Here is a 25,383-nt window from a genome sequence, read left to right on the forward strand (position 1 = left end):
TCTGTGGATGTAATGATATGTATTTACAATACAGTCAGAAACTGTACATTTTCCTGGTTTAGGAAGCGATAGCAGTAGGGTCTTCTCTAAGATTCATGACTTCAACTAGCCATGGAACTGGCCAAGTTTTCAGTGTCAGTTATAATTTTGCTTGTATTGAGTGCATCTTGGATCCAAAGAGGTGGCTGTTGGTTACCTCTGAGATACAAGTACCACTATTGCACCTTTTGTTATATCTTTCCATGCTGGTCACTGTTGTGGTTTATAGACTTTACTGTTGTGGTTTGTAGACTTTATAGCTGGATAGAAATATTGATTGCTTTTCTCCCTTGGCAACTTGCATAACTCTTTCCAATACTATGAGGGATAGTCCTTAGAGAGAAGAAACCCAGGTCAAATCCAGATCAATTTCTCTGTCTTCACCAGTAGAGAATTCCTTGCAATATCTGGGAAGCAATTAAGGTCAGAGCAAAAGCCTATGTTGTTATGTATGTCTTTTGAATTCCATTGACCAACAACTCGAGAGGAGGCTTCTCATGCCAGAAACTGGAGTTTTTACTAAATAGTCTATGGTTACTTTCTTTATCATAAATCTATTTACCTGTTGATTTACTCCACTTAGTAGCATTATTTTTTTCTGACACGTTACTAAGTAAGTTAAGAAATGGTCCCCACAAAACTTCAGTATGTGTATTGCTTACCAGTATTCAATGTTTAGAATTCTTTTGAGGCAAAATTTATATATAATGAAATACACAAATCTTAAATGTATCAAATGGTGAATTTTGATATGCCATGCATATGTTTAACTAAAACCGCTACTAAACATAAAATGCTACCATCACCCCAGAAATGTTCATATCTTGATTTTTTTTTTGAGACAAGGTAACCATGTTGGCCTGGTATTTGCTGTGAAGACCAGGCTGGCCTTTGCCTGTCATGCATTGATTTGAATTAACTATGCTATGACTATGCTATGTGACTTTTTTTTTTTTTTTTTTTTTACACAGAACCAGCAGCTTTACTGGCAGCCAGAAGTAGTTGATTAACTACAAGGCTGTTTGTGCTTAGATCTCCCTCCCTCCTTCTCCCTCTCCCTCTCCCTCCCTCCCTCTCTCTCTCTCTCTGTCTCTCTCTCTCTCTCTCTCTCTCTCACACACACACACATTATTAACTGATACTGTAGGGGAGAACCAGTTGGCATTTAATAAGATTTGTCACTCGGTGCCCTTCACTTTGATAATTAATTCACCCAGAAGCATTTCTTTTTCTTGTTTAAGTAGACATTATGATTAAATATATCAGTTTAGATCAGGATGAAACAATAATTGTTTTATTTGATTGTACCTTAATTTGAGTAAGGTTTAACGTCCAGTAGTAAGTGGTTGTCCTTTTATCTATGTATATTTCAAAGTAAAACATAATGCTGCTAAACAGAAAATATTCCTGGCTCAGTTAGTAGGATAACCTTAGTTTGTATGTTCACACTGAAGCTAATGGCTAACACACTTACAGAATGTTCAAGAGTAGTATGTGTATGTCTGAGTAGCATTCAGATGAGAAATCCTTTGGCTTATTTGAAAAAGGACTATCAGAGCAAACACGCTGAGTTTTATTCCCTTGAAACTTAGCCCCTGATTACAGTTCTTCTTCAGTATCCATGAAGGATTGATTCCAGAAATCCTCCAACTACATACCAAAAATCTTGGGATGGCAAAGTACTTCATACAAAAAGGCATAGTGTTTGCCCAGGACCTAGATGTCTCCTCCTGAATACCGAGACACATTTCTAGTTACCCAGGACACCTAATAGACTGTATATGCTGTGTAAATGGTTGTTATGTTGTTTAGGGAATAGTGAAAGAGGAGTCATCTAAGAATCTTCAAACCAGAGACAGTTCTTCACTCTTCGAATTACTTTTAATCTACAAATGGTTGAATCTGCCAATGTAAACTTTATGGAGTTTCAAGTCCAACTACAATTTGCTAAGAGTCAAATGACTCTGTGATCCCCGGATTTTGAAAGACATTAGAGGCTAGATTAGCAAAAATCCTTATCCTCAGTGAACATGCCTGCCGCTTTCATTTTCTAGCTTATTGGCATTGTTGCTTTTTATCATTGTAAGCTTCCCAGGAAAATATCTAATCCATGGATTTTTTACACTTTTGCACTCATTGTAATCACCTAGAGGAATTAAAACACACATTACTGGCCCTACCCCAGAATTTGTGATTCAGTAGACACAGTAGAGAGAGGTTGATTTCCCTTTCCAACAAGCATCCAAGAGACACCAATGCTGCTGGTCTAGGGCACACTCTTTGAGAACCATTGTTGTCAGGAAGGAAAGAATTAGTCAATGAATAAATTAATGTGTTTTTTTATTCCAGGTCACATTTCTTCCCTTCTATAATATCCTCCAGAGCTAGGTATGAAGAGAACAGGCAAGACCCTTGACTTTTGAAAAGTTTTGAGTGGGGAGGACACATAGAACTCTACGTAGGAGGAATTTCAGTTTGTACTGGTCTTGTCACAGTCCGAACTGATCTTGTTGTAGACAAAGAAAGAACCCAGGCCTGCAAACAACACAGTACAGTCTTAATTAACTCTCTCCTGTGTCAGACCATCAGAAAGAGATAATATGTGGCTATGGAGACCATATATCCCACATTTCCCAGGACAGTTCTGATTTCACATTCTCTGTCCTTTTTGTCCCTATAAATATAATTGTTAGACCATGTCCTACTTTGGGCTCAGAAATATTGTTTCCATATGCATGGCCTAGGGGCCCTGGCAAGTCAAAAGTGAGCCTTTCTCTTTTTTCCCCTTTAGATTGTGGGGGCCAGAGTACAGGCTTGGCTCATAGAAATGTCTAAAGAGTCGTGGTGAATTTAAACATTTGGGAGCAGCAGTAAGCTGCTTGTTGCTCATGTTTTCCCCTTGGGTATGTCAGTGACCCTTCTCAAGATGGTGGGATGCTGCAGAGAACAAAAGTTTGGGTACTGACAGTGGGGGTGGGGTTGCTGAATTTGGGCTTTCAGCTGCCTTTCATACTTCCCCTCTGCTGCTGGAAGAACCACTACAACGAACAGTGCATAGCTGATACTGACTGTCTACTCTACTCCATCTAATATTTACCTACCTGTCCTGGCAGGAAGGACTTCTTTCTTGCTATCATAAGACCTCTTATTACAATTTCAATTTCTCCCCCACAACCCCATTTTCAATCAAATTGAGAACAGTTGGCGTTCATCCTCTAAATCCTTTAAATCCTTTATGTGCCTAAAAGTCATATTTAAACCATCCTTTTCGGGCCCAGTTTTAACTATCCTTAGAGCTCCTTTATCTTTCCTGCCCATATCTCACTTGCCAACTGTTTAATCATCTTTGCTATAGGAAAGTGACTCAGGCAATCTGGGTGAAAAGAGCAGCAAAGCCTAAAGCTTTACGGCTTGCGCTAATAGGCATGTGAAATGTTTAGTGAAGACTATTTTCAAGCACACAATTGTGAGCAATTTAAGGTGGACTGTACATGGAACCCATTTCCTCTCGTGGCTCCCCCAACAGGGCCTCTCCTTAGCAGCTGAAATGAGTTAGCAGCAATCAGTGCAGAGTAGGAATCCTGTGGTTTCTGACCCTCCCTCCTGCTGGTACTATGGCAGCTAGTCTCTTTAAATGAGCTCTCTCCCTCATACAGCCAGTAAGTGGGACTTTAGAATTTGTTATACAAAAAACTAAGCCTCACCTTTACCAAAGAATAGGAGTTACTAGTGCTGAGGCTCCACTTGAAGATTTAAAGGCAATTGAGGAGGACAGGGCTCGGTGGTGAACAGGGATGGGTGAGAACAACCAGGGCAGGAAACAATGTTCCTCACAATTGTAAATTGTGCTTTTGCACGTTTATTAGGGGCTTTTTTGATTTTTGTGTACTTGGCCTTTTCCCACTCTCCTAACCCAGTCAAAGCCATGGCAGAATCAGCCCAAGGCCAGTGGGGTTTCTAAAATAGAGGATGGCAATTGGAGACATGCTGGGATTGTTTTTGCTGGGTGTCTTACCTGCCCAGGGGGAGATGTGTTCTAGGTTGTGGTGAGGTTCAGGGGGCCTGCTTTGGAGGTAATGCTGTAGTATGGAGCCAGGGCTCTGGGCCAGCAGGATAATGTTGATGTAGCTGATGGCACTGTTGGAGAAAGGGCAAGGGCCAACTGATATTTCTTCTCATCTTTTCTCTGCTGGCTCTCCCTTAAAAACTCTTCTCATTATAACTGCTAGCTGAGCAATTTCTCTCAGCAAAACTGCAGAGGCCATTAATATGTCATGGTGTACAAATGGAGGAGGAGCAGCAGGAGGAGGAAGAGGAGATGAGGGCCAGGGAAGTAAGTCTTCAGCTTCATCCAGGCACATCCAGACAGGAACAGAAAATGCCTTGCTGTGGGGGTAGGAGCAGTTTGATTGAAGCATTAGCTACCTTGGCTTCGTTCCAAGGCAAATTGCCAGAGGACCATTAAACTCAGTGTAATTCTGTATAATTCACAGCAGCCACAGGTAATTTGGATCAGACCTGACAAAACTTCACTATCACTTATTGTCCATTAGTGCCAAATGCACACTACAGATATTAGATATTCTAAGTTATATTGTGATGCCCATATTTTCTAAACCCAAATGAGGAAAAATGGCTCGATAAAGGATTATTTTCTAACCTGTGTATTTGTTTATATGAAAACCTCATAAAGGCATAAACATGCAAATCACTACGGTATAAAATTCTAAATCTACTGAGCAAATGGCCTTTAGATAGGGACTATTGTTACATAAAATTGGATTAGGGCAAATACTCATTCAAACATTGGAGAACCCCCAAACACAACTTTTAGGAGTCTAAAGGAACTGCTTAAGATAAGACTCAACTTAAAATCTGGTTTATACTCATGGTCTGTATTTGCTATTATTTTTTTCCAGAAATACTAGACTGAAAATGTCTGTTGTAATGACCATATACAGACAGGTAGAATACATGTTCCTTTGAATTTCCAGATGCTGGGGAATAGTTAAATCTCCCAATGTTCGTAGTTACATTGATACCCCAGGGCTTGGAATGTTAAAAACTAAAGAGAATCATATCTTGCCTCAAGGTATTATTGCAGCATACCTAAGTTTCCTTTAAGGCTTCATTCCTTACATTAAATTAGAAAGCTAACATTGACTTTTTTGGGCAATTCATGACAAGGAATGTTTACCTCAAGGGTAATTATTCTGAGCCAATAGTATCTCTCTCTCTCTCTCTCTCTCTCTCTCTCACACACACACACACACACACACACACCCACACACCTCAAGGGTAATTATCCTGGAATATTCTGAGCCAATAGTAACTCTCTCTTTCTCTCTCTCTCTCTCTCTCTCTCTCTCTGTGTGTGTGTGTGTGTGTGTGTGTGTGTGTGTGTGTGTGTGTGTGTGTGTGTGTGTGTGTGTGTTGGGACTGTATGAAGAAAGTAAAATGTGCATAGCCAGATTATGTTGAGCTTCTGATATGCTATTTAAATTGTAAGATTCATTCTTTCATCTGTCTGGTTTAATTAGTGAACATAAATAACAGATATTAATGGAAAGTTGAAGTTTACCCGCAGGAGTCTGGGGAAGGAGGACTAAGACAGAGAGAGGAGAGATAGGGGACATCAGGGACACTAAGGCACACTAAGCAATCTCAAATGCCTTAGTGGGGGACGGAGAGAAGTGGAAGGGTGGCTCATGAGGGTTTGGATGAGTTTTCTTCGGGTGCAGCATATAAAAAAGCACCAGACTGAGCCAAGATGTGTGGAGTCTGCTGTGGGAGGGGTACCACCATTATTGGGTAAGAGTCAAGGCTCTACTTCTCAGCTTAAGGTTAGAGAAATGCAAATAAGCAGGGATAGGAGCTTAAAAAAGGTTTCTCTTTTTTTGTCTGAACTTAACCCCCCCCCCCAAAAAAAAAGCAAAAAGGATTGCTGGTTCCTCAGATCTGAACATAAATTGCCCATCAGTTTCTCCTTCATTTTCTTTTTTTTTTCCTCGAAGCTAATCCTGGCCTTAGAAAAAGAAAATGCTGTCTGCTGTAAGAATAATCCATGCCTTATACATGTCACCGAGCAGGGAAGAGATGGTGTGTCATTTCACAGTCACTGTGTGAACAGGAAGAGCTCTGAACTGACAGTGTGATGGCTCACTTGCTCCTAGATTTGCAGCTCTCGGTGAAAGCAACAGCAAGTTGACAGTTTAATTTCAAGATAGATCCGTCCTGAGGCAAATAAAGAATATTACTGTTATTGCCTTCACACTGTACACACATGCCCTGCTCTGCTTTGACTTTTGCTTTGGTAGCCTGGCAGAGGATGTGAGGAAGTTAAACGCTTCTTTTCATCTTCATTCCCCACTGACCAGAGGGATACATGTAGGCCAGAGATTGAAGTCACTGCTGGGGAAAGGAGAGCAAGCCCAGACAGGAGCAAACAATGTTCTGGGCTTGGAATACAGATGCCCAGCTCTGGAAAGTGGAAAGCAAGCTCTGTTTTAGTTCTTCCACATCTGGGGAAGCAACTCAAGTATCCAGTAAAATGATCAAGTGGTTCCCACTTAGCAGAGCAGGCCTGTGGTTTCCATAGACAGCCTTTAATCTCTTTCCTGAAAACCATTTTATGTATTAGTCTTTTTTTTTCAGTCAGAAATGACTAATGCTGGGTTTGTACACTCTTTAGAAACTCTGGCTTTTTGCATAATAGGTTATGAATAATGACTTCAGAGAACTAGCATTGAGTTATTCAGTGAGCTTGGCTTGTGGTTAGTTCAGATTCAAAATAGTTAATCATATCTATCCTCTTGGATCAGAACGTGATTTCTATCTTATTGTGTCCCATGGGCTGTTTTAAAGTCGATTTGATCAAATCAATTAAGAGTTCTTATAATAGAAATAAGTTGGTAGTATAGAAATAAAGATTCCAAACAGTATTATTGCCATCTCTGTCTAATATTTTGTTAGACTTCAACACATATCCTTGTTTTAATTTGGTAATTATGCACAGTTCATAAATGCCAATGAGATGATAAGTCAGTATAGTTGGGTTTTTCTTCTTCTTCTTCTTCTTCTTTTGTTGTCCTTGTTTCTCTTTTTGATCCTGGGGCTGGCACTCAGAGCCATACATATGTTACATGATTGCTCTCCCATACAATTTGTATGCTGAATTTTGTGTAAAACAATGCTGGTCCTTTCAGTCTCATAGACTAGCATCCTTGTAGTGGTATTTTCATGTTGAAGGATATTTAGAGGTTTGGGTTTGTCCCAGAGAGTTTTAGCTTTATATAGAGGAGCTGATAATGCATACGTAGAGTGAACTCTTAATAACAACTTCTTCTAGAAGACAAGAGCCACATTTTAGTATCTAGGTACAGAATTTTCTTTGGTTTCTTCTATCCCAGTCCTCCCTACCACTTTACTACCAAATTAGCTTTGTAAGTTTCTTTGATCAGTTGTACTGTTTTAGTTCCAAGCCAAGAATCATGAACAATCCAATGAGAGGCCAGGGAAGACTTAGATACCTGTATGACTTGGCCTGATAAGGTTAAACTTCTAGAAATGGGTGTCAGTAATCCTGGACCATAAGAAAGAGTTATATGTGGGCTAGACAAGAGGAGCAGCAGACTATGACTCTGACAATCAGTGAGGACTGACCCTGTGTTTATGATATGCCAAGATAGAAAGTGACAGGAGCTGTAAAACAAAACAAAACCTTTGACCTTTACCAGTAGGCAAGTAAAGAAAATGAAGTGTTGATCCTTGTTTTTATTTCCTACTGAAAGTATCAACCCTGGGGGCAGATGTGGATGAAAACTCTCTCAAAACAGAATTATGGAGTGTGTCAATTCACACAGTAAAGCCCTATATGAAAGCTGGCCATTTATAAGAAATGTTTTGTCTTGCAGAAATATGAGCTCTTTACTATAGATATCAGTAAATGTTAATATATATATACATATAATACACAGATGATAATATATATATTCATATAATACACAGATGATTATGTATACCATTTTTCCAATATTCCCAGATAATTATTCACATCTTCACAATCATAGTTTACTGATTTTCAAAGTTATCATCATTGTTTTCCTTTAGTTTTAATTATGTGGTGTATGTCTGTCTTTGTGTGAGTATGTGTGCTAATACAGTTACCTGTGGAGGTCATACAAAGGCATCGGATTCCCTGGAGCAGGAGTCAAGGCAGTCATGACCCACCTGAACTTGGAAACAAACTTGGATATTCTTTAGGAGCAGTAGAGCACTCTTAACCACTGTCCTATCTCTCTAGCCCCCATTAATTAGCTTTTACTGTTCCTGACGGTGTCACATGGGATCATATAACAAACTGGTCTCTTTCACTTAACGCAATATAATGTTCCTGAGATGCACGTGTTTTATTGCTGTATAGTATGCCATTTAGTGTAAATATGTGTACTGATGAACTTCTACGTTGTTCCTCGTTTTCTTTTGTTGCAAACAAACACATTTTTTACAGGCACATGCATTTTTTCCCCTTGGGTAGTCCTAGGTATATAGTGGATTAGAATTCCTAGAGTAGTTGTATAATTAAATTCCTGCTAGCAATATTGAGAGTTCAAATTGCTTCTTATTCTCTCCAGTAGCTTATTCTCTCCAGTAAAAAAAAATTTTTTTTGTCATTCCAGAGGATATATAGTGATGTTTTTCTGTGATTTAAGATTGTATTTCCATGATCAAAAGTTATATTGAACATACTTTCCTGTGCTTATTTGGCATCTTGTCTCTTGTTTCATAGAGTGCTTGCTCAAATATTTTGCTAGTTGTTAATTGGCTACTTGTTTTAGTTTCCAGTATTCTAAATATATAATATATTCTAGCCTTTCTTTTATTTAAATTTTTTCATGCAATATTTTGGTCATGCCCCTCCCCGAAACTCCTCCAAGATATTCCCTACTAGTCCTTTGTCAGATACGTGTTATGAATATTTTCTTAGCTTGTAGTTTGTCTTTTTATTTTATTCAGTGTCACCTTTGATAAAATACAGATTTTTGTTTCTTTTGTGGTTTCTGACTTTTGCACCCTGACCAAGAATCCTCTTCTCACTTCAAGGACACAAAACATATTCCTATGTAATCCTCTACAAGCTTCATTTTTTTAATTCTCTAATATCTATGTTTTTTAGTAAACATTTTTTAGTTGTAAAATTGTTTTCAGCATACATACCCATAATAAAGGATTTTATTTATGGATAGTATAATGCATGTTCAATAACATTAGTATCAGCAAAATACTTTATCGCAAATAAAAGGTTTGAGTTAATAAAGTGCAAACAGGTTCCAATGAGCATGTCTGCTAATAATGGAAGAGCCCCTCAGTTTGTTCTAGTGTAGTCATGTTTGACTTATATTACCTGGCCCATGGAGTGAGTGTGGCCATCTGCATTGGTAGGAAAAAAAAAAAAAACAATCTCACTTTTGGTTGCTGATGTAGCAACACTGCTTTTAAAGGCCTTGCCCAATCCTTATCACCAGATTCTTAGAGTTGAGCTCAGCTCTGTGTTGAATGAGGTTTTGGCAAAGATATTGAGAGTTGGACCTGGGCTAATCCCTCGGAAATGTAATGATTCAGAGTGCTGAAGTTCTTTGCTGTGAGGCTTTGTAAACTAGATTGTGATTAAGCTGTTGGGGGAAGGTGGTGTCCTTACAGATAGATGACATCAGAATTCCACCGACTCAAGCTCAAGGAAGTCCTTGGGCCAGATCCATGGGGGAGACTCTTTGTAGGATTTGGTTACCTGCTTCTTAGTTGGCAAAGGGTAAGAATGACATCTCCCCTGTTCTCTGTTTCCTTGCTTTGGCTATTTATATGGATTATTTCTCTGAAATAGGAATTCTTACGTGTTTTAAACTGGCTGTTGTTTTTCAGTTACCATGTATGTAAAAGAGAGGGTTTTTTTTCCCATTTTTGGATTTGTCTTTATGGAACAACATAGGGAAAATAAAATTGGGTATAACAGAAATGTGCCACCCCCCTCCCCGGCTGATATGGTGATTGAGAGGAATGTGACAGTCAAGTTAAGGTAGACAGTGTCTATAAACTAGAATTAAAGTGTTGGAAGCCATGACAAAGAGATTGCAGAGGTTTCAAAGCCCACATGTGCTCTTTTCAGGGCACCCTGATGAATTTCTTTTGGCATGAAGAGATCTTAACAGATAGCATCAGTGAAGAGAGGGAAGATCAGAAACAGCCCACAATCTGAGCTTTGCTTATGATTTCACACTAAATTTCAGAAGGAGCAAGGAATTTATCTGTCTTTGGTTAGCATATTTTTTAATAGTTGATCTTACCAAATCTCTACATTGCATTCTACTGATGTGCCAAAACAGTACAGAGTGCTGAACATGTGTTTGAGTGTTATTAAAAACTTGAATATCTTTCAAAGATGAAATATCCTGTGAATGATTTTTTTGCAACTTTGAAAGATATATCTTTATATATATGGAATAATCTTTTCTGTTTGTTTTCGGAAACAATGTATCAACTAACAAATGTAATTTTTCCCTTCTTATGCAGTTGTAGAGAGGGAGGAGTGATGTGCAAAGGGGTCAAGATCATGCTGGGGAAACCCACAGAAATAGCTGACCTAAGCAAGTGGGAGCTCATGGACCCCAGCCTGATAGCTATGGAACCAGCATAGGACTGAACCAGACCCCTGAATATGGATGACAGGAGGCCTGGGCAATCTATGGGCCCTCTGGTAGTGGATCAGTATTTATCCCTAGTATACGAATGGACTTTGGGAGCCCATTCCACATAGAAGGACACTCTCTCAGCCTAGACACATGGGGGAAGGCCTAGGCCCTGCCTCAAATGGTGTGATAGACTTTGATGATCCCCCATGGGAGGCCTCACCCTCCCTGGGGAGTGGATGAGGAGTAGAACTGTGGGGGAGGTCGGGGAGGATGGGAGGAAGAGGGAAATAAGATTGTTTCTAATTTAAATAAAAACAATCATGCCACAATTTAAAGAAAATTATTTTGCTTTAAAAAAAAAGTGAACATACTGGTGGAATAAGAATTATCATGTGATAATTTGGCCAGAATCTTGGAGAACAGACCAAGAGAGTTTCATTTGACACTATTTTAAAATAGAAAGCAGAGGTAATCATAGCCACATCACATATTTACAGTTGTTACATCTTCTTAAACTATTGTTCCCTTTATTAATATGTAATGGTCTTTACCTCCTCTACTTTTGGTTTATCAAATAGCAGAATAGCTGCACCAGCTTATTTCAGCTTCTAATCACATGGTAGATTGACTTCCTTCCTTTGATTCTCAGTCTGTGGGTGTCTTTATTCTGATGTTTTGCTTAGAGACAAGAGCTAGTTCTATCTAGCTTTAATTGGTTTGTGTTTTTAAGTTCATTGAGCCTGTCTGTGTCTTCTTGTTGGTGAGTGAAGACTATTCATAATTAAGGCTATTACTGAGATAAGTTTACTAATTCCTATTGTTTTGATGATTACATTTCTGGTTGTTTGGATTATTGTTTTTTTATTGACTTTCTCATGTGTTAGTGTTAGAGGTTTGCTGATTTACCATGTCAGATGTGATGGATTCTTACCTAGGCCTCTTTTTTTTTTTTGTTTACCCTGCTCATGAAACTAATTACTGCCCTGTGGTTAGTATTTCTTTGGTATCTTTTGCAGTAATACCTTGACTGTCATGAAGAGCATTGGCTTGTGATTGTCATGAAGTGTCCTTATTTTCCCATCAATTTGAATGATAAATTTGCTGGATATAGCAATCTTAGCTGTTAGTTGCTTTCAGTACTTGGAATATGTCATTTCATGCTTTTCTGGTTTCAAGCATCACTGACAAGATATCTGATGTTATTCTGACATTTTTGCTTTGCTTGGAGAGTTATCTTCTCCCCTCATATAGCTTTTTAGTATTGTTTATTTGCTTTCCAGTTTCGAGGAGATTTTATTTTATTTGCTTTTATGAGGCAAGGTTCCTCTGTATAGCCATGGCTGTCCTTGAACTCACTTTGTATATCAGGCTGGTCTTGAACTCACAGGGATCTGCCTGGCTCTGCCTTCTGACTGTTGAGATTAAAGGCATGTGCCACCATCGCCTGATAATTTTATTTTTAATTTAAATTTTTATTTAATTTTGAGAATTTTAAACATGAGCATTGCATTTACAGCCTTTCTGTTTTTCTCCTTCTTATTCCTCCCATGTTCCTCTACTCCCTCTCTAATTTTTGACATATTTAATTATTATTGTTATATACCTTATATCCATCCTCTATATCTGTCCTATTCTATTCATCATTTATGTCTGCCTGTCTCTCTCTGTCTCAATGAATCAATTAATCAGTCAGTCAATCAATCATCAGGTAACTGATGAGCCTGTTTAGTACTGTTTTAGTACTGTTCATATGTATATGTATTTCTGGTTGATCACTAAGGATTGGATAACCTGTCAGGAAGCTTAACCCTGGAGAGCACTGATTCTCCCTTTTTCAGCAGCCATTAATTTTCTATAGCTCTTCATTTAGGGGTGAGGGCTTGTGAGCTTTCACCCAACTGACTCTGACTTGTCATGTCCATTGGTAGTATCATAAATCTAGTCTTGTGTTTGTGACTTGATTGCTGAGATTTCTTGGGTACAGCTTTCTTGTCATGTGTAGAAGACACTATCTCATCTGCTGACTCTTAAAATCTTTCAGTTTGCCTTATCTGTGATGTTCTCTGAGCATCAGATTATTGATTTGGGATGGGCACCACACAGTCAGTTATTCTCTAAATTTTGACCAGTTGTGGGTTTCTGTAATAGTCCCCATCTGCTGCAAAAACTTCATTAATGATGAGTGAGAGCTACACACACACACACACACACACACACACACACACACACAGAGAGAGAGAGAGAGAGAGAGAGAGAGAGAGAGGTGGGTAAGTGTTTTGAATACAGTTAGAAATTATACTGATTTAAGAAGTTTGCAGTATAAATTCTCCTCTATAGTTCATAACCTCTCCAGACATGGATAGTTAGAAGTTAACAATGACAGGCATGAATTTTCTCTTGGGGATCAGACCTTAAGTCCAATTAAGTAGTTGCTGATTATCCCCTTAATATAAATGCCACTACTGCATCGCTGGGGACATCTTGCCATGTTGGTCATTGTTGTGGTTCATGGGCTTTTATCTGGGTAGGAATATTGACTGTTTTTCTGCCTTGGCAGCTTGCCTAGCATCTTTGGATACATTGAGAGGGAGTCTTCAGGAAGAGGCTTCCAGGTTAGTTCTAGATCTATTCCATGGATTCATAAGTTTGGGATTTTGATCATATCCTAGAGTTCTGGATTATTGAGTCCTCATTGGTGCTTGAGTGTAGTGTTTCTTTGACCTTATACTTTAGCCATGATAATCTTTCTTCTGCTTGGTTGAATCTCTCAGTGCTGCTTTCTGCTGTTTTTTATTTGGTTTCTTGAGATTTTCATTTCCAATATTTTTGTCATATATATCTAAAATATCAATTTCCTTCATATTTTAAATATATTGCTGATTTTCTTATCCACCTTGATGAGAAGATCTATGTTTTTCACTTTCCTCTCTATTTTTCCTCCTCTTTATTCATACTTTTTCTTACTGAGAACAGTGGCAAGTGTTGTTTTTTCCTTTTTTATTTAAATTTGAAACAATCTTGTTTTACATGTCAATCCCAGTTCCTTTCCCTTCCCCTCCTCCCCTGTCCCCACATAACCCCCATCCCATTGCACCCCCTTTCTGCTCCCCAGGTAGGGTGAGGCCTTCCATGGGGAGTCTTCAAAGTCTGTCATATCATTTAGAGCAGGGCCTAGTCCCTCCCCCATGTGTCTAGGCTCCTAAAGTCCATTTGTATACTAGGGATAAATACTGATATACTACCAGAGGCCCCATAGACTTCCCAGTCCTCCTAAATAACACCACATTCAGGGGTTCTGGATTGGTCCATGCTGGTTTCCCAGCTATCAGTCTAGAGTTCATGAGCTCCCCTTTGTTCAGGTCAGCTGATTCTGTGGGGTTTCTCCAGCCTGGTATTGACCCCCTTGCTCATCACTCACTCTCTGCAACTGGATTCCAGAATTCGGCTCAGTGTTTAGCTATGGATGTCTGTTTCTGCTTCCATCAGGTACTAGATGAAGGCTCTAGGATGACATATAAGGTAGTCATCAATTTCATTATCATGGAAGGGTATAACCCTAACTCTAACCCTAACCCTACAAGTCATTTTTATAAGCAAATTTAAGAATGAGACATGGATCAGGGAGGAGATAGAGGAGATGGGAGGAACATTAGTGCAAAACAACCCAAGAATTCCAAGAAGGAGTTAATTATACAGTCCAATAAATAAATAGCCTGCCTCTACACAGTGATTAGTTTTAGTTTAATTTCAATGGATCATCAATCAAATGGAACTTATTTTCTAATCTGGATACGTCTGGGATCTGGGATTGTGCTAGGTTACAAAAATTCACTTGTTTCTTATCTGAGAATCTCATACTTGTACTAAAGTGCCCTTACTGCGCTCAACACATCTGTTCTGAGGAATAATCTACTAGTGACTGAGAAGGGATGTGTAATGCAGAAAGGGGCCAACAGTTGACCTACAACTATAGTTCAAAAACAGTCTCTACCTAAATGCAGAAAATGGCAGCTAAAGTAGCAATGTGGGAGCTTTGATTGCAGCATTAATTAAGCATTTTAGTTTAAAAGGTTTTTTTTAATCTTATGGTATCTCTTTTGCTATAACTGAATATTTAACTGGAGGTTATACTTGACATCAATATATATGGAAGATACAGCTTTCAATGGTTAGTAGTAACATGGATAATAGAGCTGTATGAATACAAAATGTGTAGAATTAATTAAGACTAATGTGTGTCAGTGGAGAAAAGCTTATTAGCATCCATTAGTTACTCCTGTTTATGATTATTTGTTAACTGTCAGAAAGCTAAGGGCCTTTCATGCAAGCCAGAGGAATGAGTCATTCAAACTGATTCTCTGAAACTCAACTATTGTACTTGACTTGGATTGTCCCTTTAATATTGTTGCTGTTGGTGTTGCAGTTTTTGAAACAGTATCTCACTTATTCCAAACTGTTCTCAAACTTCTGATTCTTCTGCCTTCTCTTCACTCATATGTGTCATGTAGAAGTTTATTATGAATACAAAAGGACCACCCACAAAAGAGTGAAAGAATCAGCTCACAGCAGCATTAAGAAAAGATTGTGACCTTGTCAGTGACTGGCCACTCTATTATTAATGTCATGTTTAGACCAAGTAGAGCTATTAAATTGGGTCCTCCGGTGCTGATTGATTGAATTTTACAGAATTGTGCTGACAAGTATGTAGAACTTACATTGTATGTTTCATGTATAATTAGTTATCATCCTGAGAAGTCAAGATGGCTTAGATTTGGTACATAGTTACATACATTTGGCCACATATTCAAACTGAGACTTCCAGTTTTATTTTTGAAGCTGTTCTCTTAGACTCCAGGGGGTTGTAAAGGTGGTATCAGCAAATCAACACTATCAATATGTTTCTAGTAAGTGACAGAGAAGTCTTATGTTTGTCCCTCAGAGTTCATGGGAGATTGTTTGTAGAACTCCTGCCGAGTGGGTAATATTTTAAGGCAGACAGCTGTGTCTATGAAGCAATAATGCTAATGACATTGGAAGCAGAGTATAATTCTAATTAATTTCCTGAGAGTTATTACCCCTTTGCCATTTTTAGGTTGTTTTATCTTGAATGGTTGCCCAGGTACTGGAAAAAGTGTGTGTGTTGGCTAGCCTGTGATTTCTGAGAGGCTAATTTTTCTAAAAAAATAATGTTGGGTTAGTAACAATATAAGTCTGTAATTTGCACAGAATTTCAATTTATTTAATGGGGTTTAAAAATCCTGAATTAATACTTTTTTATTTTAACTCAAAAGATCCTAACTGACAGTTCATATAAGCAATATTCTGACTTTCATGGTGTGGGCAGAGGTTCAGAGGGGTGTGAGAGAAAAGATTAGAATGAAAAAAGTAGAAACATAACCTTAGTAAGAGTCAGCCCTCAGTGATAACTCACTTAGACTCTTCCTTCCCCCCCTGAGAATTGTATGATTTGATTATTTTTATTTCCCATATTACCCAAAACACTTAATGTTGGTGGGCTGGATTTTTATTTAACATAATCATCTCAGTGGGCATATAAACTTTAGACAATAGTTCCCTTCTGGGGCCAGGAGCTAAGAGCTTTGTTTATTTGTGTATCTCTACCACTTAGTGTGTGTGTGTGTGTGTGTGTGTGTGTGTGTGTGTGTGTGTGTGTGTGTTTGGTGTTCTGTACATACTAAATACTTGGGGAATAGGCTAATAATGATGGATGAGAAGACCCCATTACTCTAGATAGAATTCATCTCTAACAGTTGAAATTTACTTTTGTGGCAAGTGGAATATGATGTACAAAATTTGCTATAAACTCGGGTCTTTGGGGCCATTCTGGTCAACTTTTGCCTATCCCAGTGGCTATTGCTTCCACTGTTTTTTTCAGAGTCTCAGGGCCCCAAAACATCTTTGCCAAGATTATCCTGGTCATTGAGACTGTTTAGGTTTTGGTGGATTAGTAACACATTTCCAGCTTTTGCTGAATGCCCATTGGCAAGCACTATGCTAGGAATGTATTGAAGAGACAATGACTCTCTACTTACTTCATATGTTTAGAATTGGGGATTCTGACTACAGAGTGTTAAGCTGGAAGTAACCATCAAGGTTTTCAACATCAGTCCCCTTGTTGTAATAATCAGAACTCATAATCTGAGCTAAGAACTCAGAGGTCCTGAAGGGCCGGTGCTTTTGTGAGCCACAGTTGCATATAAGGCAATTTGATTCTAAAGTGTTAGTTATCCTCAGGATCACACAGCTAGGAAGTAGCAGAGCCAAAATGCAAACCCAACTTTGTCAGCCTTCAAAGACTGCCCAAAGATAGGAAGCAATGTGCCAGGTTTTGATAGCACTCTTCTGGTTCTAATTTGGGTGCACAGTTTGCAATGCCATGGGGCTACTTCAGCTGCACAATGGACTTCCTTCTAAGTATCACATTCTCTTGCAGAACTGCTATCTTTCCATAGGAACCACCCCTTCTTTTAGGGAGTAATTGCCTTATTTCTGTGTTGCCTCCTTTCTCAAGAGCTTGTTTACACTCTGCCTTCAGCACCCAATGGCCTGTGATCAACTCCTCAGCTCCTCTTAAAGCTGACTGGAATAATTTTCCAATCCTACTGTGGCAACAAGATTGGGAGTAGTCAGGAATTAAAATTATGGGGCATAAGTCCCCTCACGACCTGCTTTCTGTTTTGTTCTCTGAAACACAGATTGAAGATGGAGGCAAGGCAGCCTTGTCCCAGAAGATGAGGACTGGTGATGAGCTGGTGAATATCAATGGCACTCCATTGTATGGCTCCCGCCAAGAGGCCCTCATCCTTATCAAAGGCTCCTTCAGGATCCTCAAGCTGATTGTCAGGAGGTAAGGTACAGGTGCAGAGGCCATTTAAAAGTACTCGATTGATAATAAAGCCTCGATAAAGTGGCATCTCTATCATTATCATCAAGAAGGGATATATTTCATGTGAACAGAATTGTGCAGACAACTAAAGCGGAATGGACAAAGGGCTGTTGATTCACATTTTCACACTGCCATGTACTCAGTATACCCCTTCAGATAAACGCTTCTTCAGCACTCAACTATTCTGAGGACTCAGCAACTCAAACCATACAAGGCTCTATATAACCCAGGGCTTTTTCTGTCTCTGTCATAACAGAGTCAATATTCAATCACCATATATCAACAGAAATTTAAAGAAACCCTACTGTCAGCCATGGTAGGTTATCTGGAGGAATAGTCCACAGAAATGTTACCCTTGTATAGTTTCACAGATGACAAAAATCATATATGGGTCAATACAAATTAATAATATAAAGAAGCAATACAAAGTTTCACGTTATTGTTTGTGCTTGTTAAATTGATTGTTCAGAGAGAAATTGCTAATTAAAGAGAAAAACAGGTCATGCCAGGATTCAATAGGGTTATATTCAAAGAGGAGGAAAATTTGAGCTAAAGGATAGGTAGAATTGGAAAAATAAATCATCAGAAATAGAGTTTTGGCTAGATGGAGTTACACAAGCAAAAGGAACGGCAGGGACACCATTGGGTGTAGTCATTTCAATGTTGCTGCCAAAGCCTATTCATATGACCTTTTTCAATTTTTTTCTTTAGTTTCTGAGCTTATAACATAATTAGATCACACTTGCCTCCTTTTTCTTCCCTCTAAATTCTCTCCTCTTGTTCTCTTTCAAATTCATGGCCTGTTTTTCTTCAATTGCAGGAGAAACAGTCTTCCCCACAGAAGAGTACACTAATTGGTTATCCAGTATAAATGGTCAGCCCTGAAAACATAGACACACAAATAATATTATATGGCCTTAGCAGGTTGTGTTTATGTATTTATGAACACACACACACACACACACACACACACACACACACACACACACACACCTCTTTTTTATTATGGTGCTGTGGTTGGATATCAGGACCTCCTGATGCTAAGCAAATGCTTTTGCATTTGAGCTCCAGCCCCAGATCATTTCTTTCATTTTCCTGTAGCATCTCTACTCTGGGCTGCTAGAGCTCAGACTTTTCCTTTTTTGTTGATCGGTTCCCTCTATCTTATACATATGCCCAAGTTTCTGCATCATTGTTATTTAAAGAATGATTATCATGTACATCATATCATATGGTATAAATTATTTATACCTTGCATGATATTTCTCCCTATGGCTACTGCTGTTTTCCTCCTTTGGTCTTATATTTGTCTCAAAAGCAGAGTCTATCCTTTCTGGATATACTTGTCTATCTTCTGTTTAGCTGTAGGATCCCTGCAGTCTGAACTTGGCATTAATATTTCAAATTCACAAAATTTTACCTTATTGTCAAAGATATATTATTTTCAGTCTTCATCATATATGATTTATAGAAGACATTTGAGTTGGTTTAGATAACAAATCCCTGTATGAAACTCTGACTTTCATCATATTCTGTTTACTTCTTTGTGTTCTTCCTTTTTGTTCATGTTTTAACCAGTCTCCTTTGAGAGAGACTTGACCATTACTTTGACTGTGCCATAAACATTTTGTTCTCAGTAGTTCTACCTTTTCTGACAAGATCATAATATAGAAATTATAATGTACAATGTATCACTGGATCCTCCTGTTTCAATTTTATCTATATGTGGATGTATCTCTTCTGTCTCAGATCATATAGCCAGTTTCTTCTTGGACATTTATATTTAGATGTACCTATAGTATTTCAGATACTGTATGCTTTTCCAAGCCCAACATCTTATTTTCCACCAAAGCTTCCTATCTTGGTGACACTCCAGCAACCAAGCCAGAAGGGGAGCTCTCATTCTTCTATTGATCGCATGTAACGCTCAAACAATTTATCCAAACAATCTTTCCCTAAAAGAGAAATAATAACAATTTGGGGTTACATGGGGCAGATTATATAGAATCCCATTGGTTTATTGCATGATCTTCTGGTACCTAGTATTAAGCCATGCCTTTCCAGATTTCGGCATCATGGTAAATAGTACATTGTACTATATGATAGCTATGTTATCATTGATTGCATCTTATATGAAGGGTTTCTTTTTCTATTCTAGGATGGAATCCAAGGCCTTGAGTATGATAATCAAGTGCCCTGTAATTGATCCACATCTTCACCACTTTGTATTGGTTATGATGTTTGTTTTAAGTAAAAGTTCATCGAGGGATCACTTGATAAGAGTTCTTGTTTAGTTTCTGATAGGTTCATGGATGCTACTCCTTTGTTCTATCTCATGGAAAATGTATGAGTAGTGTTATTATTTTGAAGATTAAATTATAGTATTTATATACAATTCCTTTTATCTAATGGTTTTTCCCTTCCAAGTACTAATCAGACCGAATTGTGCTTAGCTTCCAAGATCGATGTGGTTTGGCCATAGATGCATAATGCTGTGTCAGGGAATTTTAGTCCATTCCCTTCTCTGAGGTATAAAAGAAGCAAAATTGGAGTAGCCAAACACTGTTAGATGGGAAGTACATTAAAACTGTAATGTGCACTGTATCCTAGTCTACAGAGGATAATTTGCTGGGAAACCATTGGAGATAGCAAGTATCTGAACAGAAAACATGGCTCTTGGTGAGATTCTGGTTGTAGAAAGAAAGGGGCATTTTAGAATATGAATACTATAAGAGTAAGTTTTTGAGTTTAGTGAGGATGTGAGGATGCTGAGGTTTTAACCACTCACCCTTTCTTCTTTCTCTAGTACAGCAATACTGCCACTGCAAAGCATCTCTTAAGAGTGGCTATAATTACAGCTTTGGAGATAGCAGGTGCCTTTGGTTTTCGCTCCCAGTACCTACAATTTCTACTTTTTCAGCACCATCACTTCAACCCTTATTACTTGAGACATTCCATGCATAATTTATGAGATAATGCTGCCCTCTTGTGGAAAACTTAACCTTCCCTCATGGACTGCTATGAACATGGCATAGGAAGTTCCTCCTTGTTTAGTCCCAGTTCCCAGTCCCCCCCATCCCCCCCCCATTTTATGGAAAACATCTCTGTTCTTCATAAATTAGCACATAAAAGAAGTGCTATATACTTACAGTTTATAAGTATTCATCCTTTTGTCTTAGACATAAGTAGAAGGACTTTGGTTTAAATAAATCACTGACAAAGTTCCAATGCTGGGCTTTAGGTCTTGGCTTAAGTCCTTTGAAGATGAAGAACATACAAAAAGACTTTCGAAAATGGCTTATTCTGAGAACCTAATCCAGCTTGTGTGTGAGCGTGTGTGTGCACACTTCTAGAGATCAAACCCAAAGACTTGTACATTCTAGGCAAGCACTTTACCTCTGATCCATATTGCCAGCCCTATATTGCCCTTTAATGATAGCTAACTGAGTCAGAAACCAAGGTGTCATTGTCAAGCCTACTCTTCAAACCCAAGTAATTTCAAATCTTGACATATCTCACCTGCTCTAAACCTGTTGTTTTGTCTTCATTCAATCACTCAAAATTTCTCACCTGTACTATTTTGAGAGCCTTCCCACTGGCTTCTCGGCATTCAGTTTTATTTCTTTCCAATCAATTCCCTGCTCCAAAAAGGCATCTGAGCAGGTCAATTTTCTACTGAAAGAAATTAAAAATAAGAACCATAGAGCCATGCTATTCCTAAAAGATTTATTTTATATGGATAGATTATTTAACCACATTAAATATATCATATCCATAAGCAAGCTTGAATATTTTGTTAATTATTTAAGAAATTAATGCATTGTATTTCGATCATACTCATTCTCCTCCCCATCCATTCCCAGGTTCAGCCAGAATTCCATACCCACCTAACTTTTTACCTTCATGGATTTGAAAAAACCAAACCATCGAACCAAGTAGTCTTGCCTATATATTCCTGAGTGTGTGGTCATCTACATGACCATTTTTGACTTACTGGGGACATAACCTTACAGAAAACTAACTCTCCCTTTCCTGTCAGCTGTCCGTTACCACTACTTCCTCATCAGGGGCTAGGAATTTGTAATTAAATACAGTTTTAAGTAAAAATCATGATAATCTAAATATATAAAGAGAAACCTGTTAGCAGTAGAAAAAGAAAATTGATAAAAATGTCTGTATCAAAAACTATGACATACCTTAAGCATGAAAACAAGGAATACAAAAATGCACATATTTGGAAGAGCTGAAAATGAAATTATTCATTCTAAATTATAGAATTTAAAAATATTTTATAGATAGTAGTTCATTACTTCCAAATATTCATTGAACATCTAAAAATGATTACATGTTATCCTTCAGAGAAAATATATGCAAATTCTTAGCAGCAGAAGTGACATTGGCTTTGTTTCTGATGATAATGTACAAATTTCCCAAATTCAAACAAAAATCTTTAGCAACTTTAATATAGCAGAACACATTTATATGCAAATATCAAATCAAAGAAAAATGGCAAACTAATAAAAGTAATAAAGGTGAGAGCACGACTTGTCAAAACTTTGAGATTAATATTCAGAAGTAAATTTATAACATTTGCTATTTTATTAAAAATGAAGAATACAATTACACATCTAAGAATCTAATATAATATTGATGCCAAGGGCTTGATTTGGGAACTGGGAAGATGGATTAAATAGATAAGCCTCTAGCAAATTTAATCAAATAAACAAAGATGAATTATAAATAAAATTTAAATGATGAGTGGCAAATAGCATCATAGAAATAGTTTCTGGAATTAATTACAGATTACTATAATTATACTTTAGGAAATCTTGAAATCACAGAGAAATTTACTGTATCTACTTCAGTTTTAAATGCCAAAATTATTGAGGAGCTTTATAATAAAAGCACCCGAAACAACAGAAACACTGAAAACAACAATAATAATCAAATGGAAATTTCCATAAATACTTAAGGTTTACAAACTTTCAATCAGCAAGTGCCTGCAAAATATTTGAAGTAACATAGACTCTAGTACAATGTTATAGATCTGATACTGTTACAGATTTATTCAGGTTCTTCTTGGAGCCAGCATCACTTTGAAACTACAACCCAATATACTGCTCCCAAACAGGATACTCCAATTATTGAGTTTAGATGAAAAGTCCATAAATGCAAGCCTATCAAATATAATTTAGAAAGATAGGATGATAACAGTTCATTTTAAGTACTAAAGGATTTTTTTTGAAAAAAGGTGAAATATTGACTCTTATACAGACTCAGAAATGAATGTATGTTGGACCTTACTTAACTCTAATGATCAAGTTATAATTATTTAAATAAATCTAAAGATGAAGTCAAAGGAGAACAAATTTAAAGATAACACCAGACTACAATAACCAGTTAGAAGCTGTACAAAATAAGTGTTCCCACTCACACTCTATCAGCTAAACACATAAAACACTCAGGAGTGCTCATAAGAATTATGTATGACTATATGGATAAAATTTAAAAACAAAACTTACACTGAATAATGTACACAAATAATTTTGATTATGTAAATAGCCAAGAGATATTGCATAAAGCAATTTTAAATAGCTGATGATACAGCTCCCTGGTACAAACTTTCCTAGCATATATGAAACCCCAAGTTCAATTTTCCATTTCCAGTACCGCAAAGCAAAGCAAAGCAAAACAAAGCAATGAAATGACTACTTAGCACACTGCCCTTGGCTCAGTGTTGGGTAGCAGAAAAATGTCTATTACAATAAAACTTAGAGGGGGAGAAAGAAAAATATTAATAGCTAAAAACATAAAAAAATATGATGATAGGTTTTTGGTTTTTGTTTGTTTTTGCCAGGTGTAGTGACATATGCCTGTATCCCTATACTTGTGGTTGTGGTATTGGGAGGTGGAGACAGGAGGATCAAGTATTCAAGGGAAGCCTTAGGTATATAGGGAGGTCAAAAGCCACCTAGGCTACATGAGACCCTATATCAAAAACAAACACACAAACAAACAAAAGCTAAAAATTCACTTAATGAACAGTATTATCACTTATTATTATTCCTCTTTTGTTGTGAGATCTTTTAATTTTTGAAGTTCAAAGTAGCCTTTATCATCTTAATTTCCTTATGGGTGTTATTAGTCAACCTCAAGATCATTTTTCTATTTGTATTTTACACGTTAGCATCTGATTCATGATCATTTTTCTATCACAATTTAGTATGTCATACTGAGAAATTTTGTTGTCCCTTCAGGTGGCCACACAATTTATGGTCTTGGTAATTCTCAATCTTAAGGAATAAACATTTCTGTATCAACTGCTCACTCCTCTGATTGTGCAAGGGACCTTGCCATCTCCTTCCCACTTTTGAGATAGGGTCTTATCCAGGGTGGTCTTGAACTCATGATCATTCTATCTCAGCCTCAAAGATTCTGGAATTACAGGCATGCAGCAACATGCTTAAACTCTTGCAAACATCTGAGTCAGCAATTATTTATTGAATGTCAGGCTTTTTCTGGAGTCTGCAAGTTGAACACCAATAGTCTTTCTTGAACAGATCTCTTCAGTCACTGAACACAGAATGTAATTTGTACCTATTATTTCAGTTTTTTTAAAGAAAGATGCATAGATCCATTAGAGAGAAATTAATTAATTATACAGGAGATATTTTATAGCTATTACTCATTAGTGAGCATCACTTAGGAACTTGTTACAAATGCATTTTATTGGACATTGTATTAGGTCTACTAATCAAAACTCTTGAGTAGTGGGAACTGTTCAACTTAGGATTTTTATTATAATTTCTAAATGAAAAGCCAGCAGTTTGTGATCACTACCAGGAAGCATCAGGGTTTAATTCTCTAGAATCAGTAGAGAAAAACCAAATTCAACTCTGTAGTTACAACTTCTCCATCTAGCTTTCTCCTACACCATTCTCTTCATTCCTGTTCTTCTACATCACCAAGGCCTCAATTTCATTTTCTCCTATTCTGTTTACCTTCTTTTGACCACTGTGGCTCATAGTTTGTTTACTCTACTCATTTAATCTGAGCTATTCCATTCACTTATTATTTCAACTACCACCTAAGTGCTAATGAGAATATTTCTAATTCTAATCTTCCCTGAAATTCAGATTCATCTATTCAGAACACCAATAAAAATCACCACAAGAAAATCCAACAGAAAATTCAAATGCAGTATGTATCAATCTGAACTCATTATCTAGTCCCTTACACTCCCCCACTGCCAGTATCAGTTGTTAGTACCACCATCCACTTAGACATCCAAGTGGGAAACCTAATAGTCATTCTCGACTCACTGCTGTCTGTCACTGAGGGCTGTTTGCACTTTAGACTGTCCCAGAATGTTTACTCTTGCATTTTCTCTGCAACTATCCTAGTTCAGTCCCTCCTTACCTCTAATTTGAACTATTTTATTAGCCCCTGTTCTGTCTCAAATCTGTCTGCCAAGGTGGTGTTAGCACAGAGATGAATCCAGAATATAGATTCAATTATATATCTATTCCCTGCTGAAAACGTCTCGGTGACCTTCCTTGCCCAGCAGGCAGTAAGAAGAGTGAACTATTTATCCCCATCTTGGCTCACAATTTCATCTAGTATACTTGTTGTTGATTTATTCTGGAGCAATGGAGTTTCCAAGAATATCATGGTGATTATCAACTCTATGATTCTTCATTTTCTGCTTCTTAACAGAACTGGTTATTTCCATTTCTTTATCTAATAGCATTC

The 25,383-nt window shown here is 37.6% G+C and overlaps 1 protein-coding gene across 4 annotated transcripts in view; it reads left to right on the forward strand.

Annotated features, from left to right (window-relative positions):
• The window catches only part of Shroom4 (shroom family member 4), a 205,875-nt gene that overhangs the window by 87,368 nt on the left and 93,124 nt on the right, over positions 1-25,383 (forward strand). For 3 of the 4 annotated variants that reach the window (XM_051178510.1, XM_051178512.1, XM_051178511.1), the window contains exon 2: positions 17,441-17,592. The exons of the other annotated variant lie outside the window; for it this stretch is intronic. In XM_051178510.1, the coding sequence (XP_051034467.1) occupies positions 17,441-17,592 (152 nt within the window). The remainder of the gene's footprint in view (positions 1-17,440; positions 17,593-25,383) is intronic. 4 annotated transcript variants of the gene reach the window in all.

The sequence above is a fragment of the Phodopus roborovskii genome, unplaced genomic scaffold (genome assembly GCF_943737965.1).
Source record: "Phodopus roborovskii unplaced genomic scaffold, PHOROB, whole genome shotgun sequence".
NCBI classification, from domain to species: domain Eukaryota; kingdom Metazoa; phylum Chordata; class Mammalia; order Rodentia; family Cricetidae; genus Phodopus; species Phodopus roborovskii.